Below are 12,373 nucleotides of genomic sequence, written 5' to 3'. Positions count from 1 at the left end.
CTGCCCATACCATGTTGGCCCTCAAGATTGTGGCATCTGGGAAATGGCCTCACCTCAGTTTCAGAACAGCAGAACTCTCTAGGTAGCCCTTAACAATGAAGTGTCTTGTGAAACCTTAAAGGCGAACAGATTTATGGAATAAGCTTCAGGGAAAAAAAACAAATCTGGAACCCCAAAAGAGACAGGCAAAAGTGGGGAAAAAACCCAATGGGGTAAATGAGAATTATATGTAGTTCAAACACATTTCAGACACACTCCAATAATGTTTACACCATAATCCATTTGTTAGTCTTCAAGGTTGCCACAAGACTCTTTTATTCTTTTTGCTACAACAGATCCCAAATGAAAGAAATCAAATTCAGGCCTCATAGATTTGACTTTTCATATTTCAACTTTGCCCTGTTTCTGTGAAAGGCAGTATGATCAAGCTGAAAGAGCATCTCTTTTGGATCTGGGAGTTCCCTCACATTATCAATGGACTCATGGGATGGTGCGTTCAACAAGTTTTCTCTCTCTTGGTCATTAGAATAAGTGACATGTAAAAGCACTGCTAAGTTCCTTCAGGCTTAGGGATCATAAATCTAAATCAGGGGTGGGCAACACAGGGCTACCCCATGGCTTTGAGGGTGGCCCCACCATCCCCACTGCTGCCCTCACACTGCTGAAATTCAGCACCGCAACAGCAACAAAAAATGGTGGTTATTCCATCTATGGAGCCTCAGAAGTCCCAAATTTAGCTTGTTTTCAAGCTAAACTTTCCCCTTTTGAGTCTCCATAGTGGTTTTCTGTCAAATTTCAGTGGCAAGCTGCCAATTTCTTTTGCTGCCATGGGTAGCGTAGTAGCAGTAATGTGTCCCAAGGGGAAGGCGGGGGCTGAAAATTGGTTCCGGGAACTCCTGAAGTTACCCACCTCTGATCTAAACAAACAACCAAACTCAAGGTGTATGTATGCCAGCAGTCTTAAGTCAGCAACGCACATGTAACCCCCCCCCCCCACACACACACACACAGAGCGATATACAGGCTACAGCGGCCTTCTCCAACCTGGTGTCCTCCAGGTGGATTGGACTACAACTCCCACCATCTGCAGCTGGGCATTATAGGAACTGTAGTCCAAGACATTGGGGAAGGCTAGGCTGCAACATTGAACTAAACGATCTCTTACCTGTGAAAGGTTTTGCAGAGAGTTTCTGATGTCGTGCAAGACTCTCCTCAGCTGCATTTCAACCGTGGAGGGTGGATTCACGGTGTGGAACTGGTGGGGGTGCCCCACGTGCCTCAGTGAGTGAGGACAGCTAAAACAGGAAGGCAAGCCACTGCAAGATGACCCAGGGGTGCTCGGGATGCTTTGGGTACTAAACGTTCTCATGTGGGCGCATAAGGGCAGGTCCGGACAATCGGAATGAAGCGAGTGCAGCGAACACGACGACTGAGACATACGTGCTGGGAGATGCAAAGGGCAACTCTGTATTCTTCTCCGACACAGCTCATCCACCGCCTTGTTCACTGCAGGCTGGGAAGGTTCTTTTCTAAGGGATGAAGGAGGAATGAAGAGGGTGGATGTACACTTGGGGGGACTGTCATTGACCTCACTGACAGATTTATCTTCTTCTTCTTCCTCTTCTTCTTCTTCATTATCCTCCTTCCCACCCTCCTCAGGTGTGTCGTACTTGTAAGTAAAAGAAGGAGGGCTACATAAAGTTTGCCCCAGAGTTAGCTGGACATTGACTGATGAGACAACTCTCACTGGGTTTAGTAATGTGGTCGGCAGGGACTGTGAGCGCCTCAGGGGATAACCGAGGTCAGCAATCCGATGCCTTTGCTTGAGAAGAAGGTCTTTTGATTTGAGCAGACTGCGACCAGCTCTGGAATCAGGTGAACCACTGATCCTCCTTTGGGCTCTTTGCAAAGCAATGCCGACCCGCTCTATAGAGGAAGGAGATGAACTACTGCTTTCTATAGAGGACATTGACTTAAGGATGTGGTGAGTTTTATATGGAGGGAATTCATATTCGCTGCTTTTATCTACATCGCTCTCTTCGCTGCCTTCCTCCAACACTTCAGACTCGGCCTCTTCATTTTTTCTAACAAAACCTCTGTTGCCAAGTTCTTTATCTTCTTCACTTTGAGCCTGCTCAGCTCCGCCTCCTGGAATTTTCTTCCCTCCTCCTGCGTTAGCCTCAGAAACCATCTCCCTCTCCCGTTGCTCCATTTCTAAGAGGAGGAATTTCTCCTCATCAAGCTCATTAAAATAGGGCTGTTGTTCACCTATTGGTGTCTTCAGTTCTTCACTGTAAGATGTCACAGTCATCTCACTGTCACAGCTGTCAGCACTGCTTCCCATGGCCTGCAATGATTCGTGTCCCTGTCAAGAGCACATGTGAAATGGGGTGGAGAGGAAGTGACAATGAAAAATACCAAAATGTTTGCACCTTCACACACAGAAAAGAAAAAAAAATGTAACAGCAGAGGGCACTAATCTATCATATTTTTGAACCATGCAAGTTTGTTTTTTTAAAGTCATCTTTGGCCATTAAATTAGATTCCTTTTCACTTCATATAGAGAAATGTCTTCAAGCCAGCAAGATGACAATGACAATTGCATAGGAAAGACCTGCACAGGCAGTCCTTTAAGAAAGTCATGGCACAAGCAAAACTTGCTTTACTTAAACCAACATGACATGTTTCCTTGTTCTCAATGCACCCACTCAAACACCCAGAGTGCTGCCCATGACATCCGTACAGGACTGCTTTTCTGTCCCAATTAGCACCAATAACTTGCATTAGTAGTGGGCTAAATATGCCACAGGGGTGGAGGAAAGCTTTTTTTTATTGTTATTTTATGTTACAAGGCAGATGAGCCCTAAGATGTTATGTTATAAGCAGCCCCAAACCTAAAACTGACTGCAAAAAGGATCTTGGGGTTGGGTTGGATAGCTCAATGAAGATGTCAACCCAGGTCGTGGCTGCTGTGAAAAAGGCAAACTCTATGTTGGGAATCTTTAGGAATCAAAACTGAAACTGCAATACCATAATGCCTTTATAAAAAGGGGTTGGACTCAACAGTCTTATAGGCCCCTTCCAGCCCTACTATTCTGTGACTGAAATCTACAGTGCAAACTCACTTGGAATACCGTGTACAGTCCTTGGTCACTGCACCTCTAAGAGGATATTGTAGCATGGGAAAAGATGCAGAGAAAGGCAACCAAAATGATCAAGGGGCTAGAATAACTCCTGTATGAGTAGAGGTTACAACACTTGGGACTGTTTAGCTTAGAATACAGGTGAGTAAAGTGGAGGAGGGACATGATAGAGGAATATAACATTTTGCATGGTGTAGAGAAAGTGGATAGGAAGATGTTTTCCTCCCTCTCTCATTAATACTAGAACCCAGGGTCATCCCATGAAGCTGATTGGTGGAAGGTTCTGGACAGATGACAGGAAGTACATCTTCACACAGTGCATTGTTAAATTTAGATTATAAGCCTGCGGGCAGGAACCACCTCGTTTCCCTTGGGTGTATACAAGCCCCTCTGGGTGCCTTCTGGGTGAAGAGCAGGATAAAAATGCAATCAATCAATCAATCAATCAATCAATCAATCTAGTTAAACTATGGAATTCGCTACCACAAGATGTAGTGATTACCAATAACTTTAACAGGAGATTGGACAAATTCATGGAGGATAAAGCTATCAATGGCTACAAGTCATGATGGCTATCTATTATCTCCAGTATCAGAGGCATATACCAGTTACTGGGAAACATCAGCAGGAAGACACTGTTGCACTCAAAGCCTGCATGGAGGATTGGCATCTGGTTGACCACTGTGCGAACACCATGTTTGACTAGACAGGCCTTTAGTCTGATCCAGCATGGTTCTTCTTATGTTCTTATGTGCTACCTGTCCCTCACACATATTGTGAATTGCTAAGATGGAAAGCGGTAGGAAGCGAAGCACGTGTGTATACATGTGTATGTGTGAGCAAGAGAGAGAAAAAGAAGAACACATGCCAATCATGTGAGAAACTTACCTGCAGCTGATTTAGCAAGAAGCAGTCTGTGGAAGAATCCTCTGCAAAACCGCTGCTGTCAGAATGCTGACTTGCTGATCGCAATAGCTGGTCTGCGGAGGGGGAAAAAGAAGAAGTGGAAATAAACCTAAAGGCGTCTCATCCAGTTCTTTTGAAACACCACATCCCCAAGTCTGTATTTAACTAACAAGAGGACACATGCATTTATTTACAGAAATGAGATACCTGCCCTGTCCCATCCCAAAGACTTGGCATTTGAAATCACTACTATTATGCCAAATCACATGGTGAGCATCGTAACTATGAGAGAGGCAATTATTTTCTTTTCTGTGCCAAATCATAAGGTCTAGCACCAAAAAAAGCACACTCTCAAAAATGTCATATATGTGAAGTTTTGACTGGAACTGTGATAGTGGCCGTCCTTCATGCATTTTGTTCCTGTTTTGTGGGACAGACATGTACAGTTTACTGGAACTGCAAGAGGAGCATGATGCAGTTTAGGCAGGAACGACTAAACCTCTGAGGATTTTTTCCCCGATAAAATCAGTACTCCTCTGAATCATAGCTGGAAGAGACGTAGATGATTCCTAATAATAATAATAAATCTTTATTGCAGCCAATAGACTATTCCAACTGATAAATTACATACATGGAGTAGAACAGTCAGTAAACTTTAGGAAAACAATTAGTCATAGCGGATCTAATAAAAATAGCCAAATCTAGGAATTTGGCCACTTGCTCGGTAATTGACTTGTCTGAGCTCTGAAGTAATAGGGTCATTAGGAATTCAGTAGGATGACTAGGGAAGGACTGTAAAATAGGATTTAAATTGTCATTCCTAGCCCCTTGATAAAAACTGCAGAACAATAAAATATGCCATATAGTTTCCACCTCGGTATTACTACACAGGCAATGTAGATGATTACATTGGACATCTACATTGGTATTTATTACAAGGACAATGATAGATGATTCTTGAGCCGCAAGTTCTATCTAGCACAGGCCTACACTAATTTCCACCAATGAAGCCAAATAAAGTCCACTAGCCACACGCAGTGACACACACACACAGCCACTCAACAAACTTTCTGCTTTTGCCATCAGTCTGGGATGGAAAAATGTGGTTGCCAAGCATTTTCCAGGCCCCAATACATGGTTGGAGAGTGCTTTCAGCCTGGTGGAACACAAGTGGTGCCAGCTTGGTCTAGTAGTGGCGTTATCTGAATTTCAGATGATTTATTTCCATTGATTTCAATGGTACTCGATCTGCTTAAAATACTCCAGCTCAAGTCATCGGTAGATCTACACATTAGGTTAAGAAGCCATAAAAACTAGACCTGATCCTTGCTGATAATGCAAATAAATATTATAAGACAAACAATCCCAAAGTCCTACTAAAATGAGAAACTAAATCTGCTTCTCCCCTACACATGATCCCAGCCATGAAGAACCAAGCTTGCTCGTATCTGCACAGCACATCTTGGGCTCCATTTCTTGCTCATACTAGAGTGTGATAGAACATTGACTTTTATAGAGACAGACTTCATAAATGCAAGTTCCCTTTGCAAAAGACTAACTAAAATATTCATTATTTTTAAGATTACTACATTTCAGACTCAGATCACACACTTTACTCAGTGTGCGCTGCCACCAAAAAGCAAGCAAATGGACAAAACACACCACCACAAAACAAAACATCTTTTACCTTAACACAGAGTTCCAACCTTTGCAAAATGCACTGAAGAGGCTGCATGACTGGGACCAATATATGCTGAACTCAGTGAAGATTGGCTTTTAGCATGCCACTACAAATGCCCAATTACACCCAGTTGCAAGGGAGTGCTTCAAACCAATCCAAGCTCAGGTCAACATGCTGGCAGTGGTCACATATAACTACCTCAGCGAGTGCTGGTGGAGCAGGATGCTAGGCAACCCCGCACACTTTTGGAGGCAGCCCCAGTCCTGTGTGGGGAAAACCTTCAAACATACTATAAATCCCAATATTAATAAAGTAAGCCACAAATAGGCATTTTACAATACAGGATTCACATTTTATGGAAATTTAAAATGCACAGCTAGAGTAAACATTTTGGCAGGAACCGAAGTCCTCTTTTCCCCATCCAAACTAAATTGTTCTAAGAAATGGTATAGTTTATAATGAATGTCTGACAATGGAGCTGTGGAATTTTCTATAGGATGGTTAAAGGTTTTTAACTCCACAAGAACTGATAACAAGAACGTTTTTACAACTTGCACATGAAAGAAAAAATAAATAAATTGGAGTCCAAAGCACTCTAGAGTCTTCTAGAGTGGATGACATGAATTACGAGAGGTTTTATGTACTGAGAAAGCATTTGAAATTTGCTGCAGTTGAATTTGAGCTCACGAGATGTGAGCAATTGGATGACTTCACACAAATGTTGTTCAGAGATGAGTAGCAGTTACTTTATGGGGAAGGCTTCCAACTTAATTCTCTCTCCTATTAGAAGAATTTTATTTATTTTTAAATGCGAGAAAGACATTCTTGGTGTCAACATATATGAAACACAGTAAGGTGGTATCTTGTTTTGGTGCCAGCTTCAGCTGGTGTATGAAAGCGCAGTCTGTTTGCAACTATTTATCAAGCAGAAACTAGAAACAATGAATTCTCACATTGCAGATATCATATCTGTGTAGCCCATCATAAACGGATGGAGCACAGAAGGAGGATGTTTGAATGCAGATAGTTTTAGGGCACTGCACACTGTCACAGCTACATATATGACATCATAAAGATTACTCTGGAGGGAGCTGTCACAGAACAGCTTGAGCAAAAAGCTACTAGGACTGAGGCTATTCTTCAACACTAACCCATAATTTATTATATAAGAAGCTGGCTTTTTCTTTTGAACATCTTGCCAATTTCAAGAGTTAAATGGGTTGGATCCAGCATTTACATTCGCCACCAGCAGCACCCCCTGAGTGGTGTTCTACTGAAAACACTCCAGTGGAAATGGGGCGGGGGGCAGATTTGGGAAGGCATAGGGGACTGCAGTGGGAGAGAGGAATGGACGAAAAACACCTGCTGGATCAAAGCCTTCAATGGATGGAAGGAGCCCTTCCATCTGAGGGAGGCAAAATGCTAGGTCCAAACCAATGTATGTACACTCATTGGGCAAAATCCAACATAAGTCTACCTAGAGTAGACCCATGTAAATGGACTGGACTCAAGTTAGTGATGACTGACTTAAGTCTCATTCATTTAAATGGGTGTCCTCTAAGTAGGACTTCTGTTGGATTTTACCCATTATATGTGTGTGTGAATGTGTGCGCGCACGCGCACATTCTGTATTTCTATAGAATCTAATACGTCTATATCTAGATACACAGATATCTAATTTAACTTATCTAGAAATACTGAATTTACACACACACACACACACACACACACAGAAACACACTCCAATGTCTGTTTTTATCTTGTCTTCCTGTTCTTTCAGATAATCTAAATTCAACAAGCATGTCCAACATTTATGCACCATGCTCTTCTGCAAGAAAGGGACTGTCACTATTTCAACAACTGTATCTTATTTATTTATTTATTTTCTATACCGCCTCATAGCCGAAGGTCGCTGGATGGTTTACGAAAGCTAGAACATTAAAATATAATATACAAAGTTTAAAAGCCATTTAAATAAAAACATATGGACAATATATACAAACAGCATATAACTAAAAACAACTTTTGAACTAAAAAAAGGAAAAAAACCCAACATGCAAAACTATCTTATATCATGTCAGACCACTGGTCCATCACGCATCTAGCATGGTTTTCTCTGGTATTATCTGACTCCAGGGTCTTGGGCAGAGACTTCTTACAGCCCTGCTATCTTTTCTTTTTTAAAAAAATTGGAAATGCTAGCGTTTGCCCTTGGGACCTTGCACACATAAAGCACATGCTTTATCACTGAGCTATGATTCCTTGCCCTCTTTGGCGAGGGAGACCAAAGTAGTTGTGACTGAGTTTTTATTAGGCTGTCATTTGTGAACCCTAAGTTAAAGAAAAAGCATTAAATGGTAAGATTACATAGACACATTGATGTGGATATCAGCCCGCTCTGTGGCAGAAAGCCGAGGGCAAATGATGTTTAGAAACAATAGCCAAAACACTTAGACAGCTGAAGGGGTGGGGTACATGCTCTTACTGGGTGCGCTAAAGGACATACAAATCTGTTAACACACTCAGGATTTATTTCAAGAGTTCACCTCAGCAAATTTCCCTTCATACCAATCCTTATCATACATTCTTATCCACTAAACAAGCTCGTTTGAACCTGCTACCTTAGTCAATTTTACATTCTTCTGACTCAGATCTAGCCTTGAAACCAGAAAAACAGGAGGGAATCAACAGCACAATCTCATTCAAGTCTTTCCACCCAACCCTGAAGCTGTTGAGGGCAGGAGGAGGAGGGAGGGAGGAATGTGTGTGCGCGCGCGCGTGTGTCTTTATTTGCTATTAATCTGTATCACCTGCTCTTATGATTCTATGGGCTCCAATTTGCTTTGAGTGCATATGTTCCTAGCTTTCCCTCACTGGTCAACCAAAGAAAGCCCCACAAAGTTCTCTGAATGTCTCATTATACCCAATGTGTCCTAGTCCTCTAATCTGTATTTCCCAGAAAACACAGTGGCAAGGGGCATTGGCCAGCAGAGAGCATCAAAGCAATCGCCACAATAAAAGTCAAGCTACTGTTACTGAATCAAAACCATGAGATTCCATATCAGGGGATCCATTTGTAAGCGCATCCGTAAAATCGACTGAGTGATGTTGGCCATCCTTGTATTGTCTGTGAGATTTCTAGGGGCCCAGGAAAATTCAGAGAAGAGGTCTAAGCAGAGTCTTATGCCACCCAGTGTCAGACCTGGGAAATCCAGGTTCAAATCCCTGCTAAACTATGAAACTTACTGGGCCAATCAGCCTCAAACAGGGTTGTATTGAATGTTAGCTTGATATAAGTGCAATTCATTTCAATGGATCTACTTTAAGTAGAGCTAACATTGGATACAACCCACAGCTGTTGCAAGGATAAAATGAGCCCACTTGTACACCAACCTGAGGTTCTGAAGAGGAAAGTGGCATGAAAATAATAATCAAGGGCATGACTTCCAATTGCACCTCAGAGAAAATGCAGGTTTGAGTCTCACCTGGATTTGTGATTTTAGGCCATAGGTGAAGTTGCATAGAGGAGCACATACTTTGCATCCAGAAAGGTCCCAGCTTCAATCCAGCATCTCTAGTTTAAAGGACCTCAGGAAGCAAGGCTAGGAAGCAAGACTTGGAGAACTGCTACCAGTCAAAAGTAGACAATACTAAATGTCTGACGATCAAACCATGCAGCTTCACATGGCCATATTTGATTCCTGAGCTTTTAAGACACCCAAGCATTAACTTCTCTCTTAAATTTGCTGAAGACCTATTTTTAAATGAGAGTTGGGGTTATTATAGTGAAAGCCAGTGGGCTAGGCCTCACGATCTGCATAAGATCCACTCATCAGGCCATTACTGAGTGAAGAGGGGAAAGTAACATTGCTTTCCTAAAACAAGTTTCCCCAAGCTAGCGTTGGCGCATACTGAACATTTCAGCAGCACTTCATTTTTATAGCTCATAGCAAGTGAATCTTTTTGTTCCAATCCGGCAGCTTCACAAAGAGAAACCCTGTAAGCAAAATATATCTCCATTTGGGTTACATAACAACAAATGCCAGTGCTGAACATACCAGATAAACTCATTTTCTGGACATTAAAATGCATTACCTCAAAAGTACATCATATCATCTGTACAGGAGTACTCTGTTCCCCACCCCCACTGATGTGTTTCAAAAATTAGGGGATTATGACAAATCTTACATTAAGACTGAAAAATGTACATAGCACAATTCATAAGGAGCACATGTTAAAAGCCTTCATTAATGCATGGATCAGGAGCTGTAAAATGCAGTGTATTTAATATACAAATGCCGAGAATGTTTTTATGGTCTCTAGCTCTTTTAAGCAAGTGTGAAAACTAATCAAATGTGGTACATTTTACTACAAGCCTGCTAAAGTCTTTCAGACTGCAGTAATTTCATAACATTTCATAACAAGTTCATAACATTCTGTGCTGAAGAGCATAACTCTGGTAAAGGCAGAAAAACAGCCTACAAGTAAACTGTACATCTCAACCAGGTTGCGTCATTAACGACAAAAACAGGCAATAGAATGCAGGTCAACAGAAATAAGAGAACATCTTGCAGGATAAGACTACGGCACCCTTTCTCAACCCGGTGCTCTTCAGATGTTTTAGAAAACAACTCCCAGCATTCCTGACCATTGGCCATGCTGGCTGGGGAAGATGGAAGCTGAAATCTAAAACATCTGGTTGGGTAACAGGTTGGAAAAGGCTGGATAGGGCTTTCATGGGGGGGGGGGGGTTAACCAAGGTTGAAGGACAAGGACATCGTCTTGCTACTACCAGTAGTGTAGAGGAGCTACAGAGCTTGCAGGGTCAAAGTGCTGGGACTATTTGATTAGCAGGGACAATGATGCAGTTCACGTAATCGCAGCGAGGGAAATAAGCCATGGTGCCTTATTTCTCCCACTGGCATTGCTCGTTGCATGCTGGCCAAATTTCCCTAATTACCCTTAGTGGCGTGGCTTACCATGTCGTCTGAACCTGGGTGGCATGATTTGTTGTGGGCGGGGGACGGACGGGGACGGACCCTCAAATATCCTAACAATTTGTTGTTGTTTATTCGTTCAGTCGCTTCTGACTCTTCGTGACTTCATGGACCAGCCCACGCCAGAGCTTCCTGTCGGCCGTCGCCACCCCCAGCTCCCCCAAGCTCGAGTCCGTCACCTCCAGAATATCATCCATCCATCTTGCCCTTGGTTGGCCCCTCTTCCTTTTGCCTTTCACTTTCCCTAGCATCAGCATCTTCTCCAGGGTATCCTGTCTTCTCATGATGTGGCCAAAGTACTTCAGTTTTGCCTTTAATATCATTCCCTCAAGTGAGCAGTCTGGCTTGATTTCCTGGAGTATGGACTGGTTTGATCTTCTTGCAGTCCAAGGCACTCTCAGAATTTTCCTCCAGCACCACAGTTCAAAAGCATCTATCTTCCTTCGCTCAGCCTTCCTTATGGTCCAGCTCTCGCAGCCATAGGTTACTACGGGGAATACCATTGCTTGAACTATGCGGACCTTTGTTGTCAGTATGATGTCTCTGCTCTTCACTATTTTATCAAGATTTGTCATTGCTGTCCTCCCAAGAAGTAAACGTCTTCTGATTTCCTGGCTGCAGTCAGCGTCTGCAGTAATCTTTGCGCCTAGAAAGACAAAGTCTGTCACTGTCTCCAAGTTTTCTCCCTCTATTTGCCAGTGATCAATCAAGCTGGTTGCCATAACCTTGGTTTTTTTGAGGTTGAACTGCAACCCAGCTTTTGCACTTTCTTCTTTCACCTTCGTCATGAGGTTCCTCAGCTCCTCCTCGCTTTCAGCCATCAAAGTGGTATCATCTGCATATCGGAGTTTGTTAATGTTCTTCCAGCGATTTTAACTCCAGCCTTGGCTTCATCAAGCCCAGCACGTCGCATGATGTGTTCTGCGTACAGGTTGAATAGGTAGGGTGAGAGTATACAACCCTGCCGTACTCCTTTCCCAATCTTAAACTAGTCCGTTGTTCCGTGGTCTGTTCTTACCATTGCTACTTGGCCATTATACAGATTCCTCAGGAGGCAGACAAGATGACTTGGTATCCCCATCCCACCAAGAACTTGCCACAATTTGTGATGATCCACACAGTCAAAGGCTTTAGAATAGTCAATAAAACAGAAATAGATGTTTTTCTGAAACTCCCTGGCTTTCTCCATTATCCAGCGGATATTGGCAATTTGGTCTCTAGTTCCTCTGCCTTTTCTAAACCCAGCTTGTACATCTGGCAATTCTCGTTCCATGAATTGCTGGAGTCTACCTTGCAAGATCTTGAGCATTACCTTACTGGCATGTGAAATAAGTGCCACTGTTCGATAGTTTGAATAGTCGTTGGTGCTTCCCTTTTTTGGTATGGGCATATAAGTTGGTTTTCTCCAATCTGTTGGCCATTCTTGTGTTTTCCAAATTTGCTGGCGTATGGCATGCATCACCTTAACAGCATCATCTTGCAAGATTTTAAACAGTTCAGCTGGGATACCGTCATCTCCTGCTGCCTTGTCCTAACAATAGCTATCCTAACAATAGCTCATTGGTTATTTGAGGGTTGCTGCCCCCTCAAACAAGCCATGCCATCTGGGTTTGTGCCAGCAAGGGTAATTAGGGAAATCCAGCTGG

General features: G+C 42.8%; 1 protein-coding gene across 5 annotated transcripts in view; it reads right to left on the bottom strand.

The window, feature by feature from the left end:
* Positions 1-12,373, bottom strand: part of ITPRID2 (ITPR interacting domain containing 2) — an 82,243-nt gene that overhangs the window by 17,002 nt on the left and 52,868 nt on the right. For all 5 annotated transcript variants that reach the window (XM_084815247.1, XM_084815252.1, XM_084815236.1 and 2 more), the window contains 2 exons: positions 4,032-4,123; positions 1,166-2,365 (listed from right to left, as the gene is read on the bottom strand). In XM_084815247.1, coding sequence (XP_084671373.1) covers positions 1,166-2,365; positions 4,032-4,123 — 1,292 coding nt within the window. The remainder of the gene's footprint in view (positions 1-1,165; positions 2,366-4,031; positions 4,124-12,373) is intronic.

This window comes from Heloderma suspectum, chromosome 1 (assembly GCF_057233095.1).
Source record: "Heloderma suspectum isolate Gila_16-S chromosome 1, 16-S_ref, whole genome shotgun sequence".
Lineage (NCBI taxonomy): Eukaryota > Metazoa > Chordata > Lepidosauria > Squamata > Helodermatidae > Heloderma > Heloderma suspectum.
Note: the sequence above shows the minus strand (reverse complement) of the source record. Positions and strands in the feature narration are given on the sequence as shown.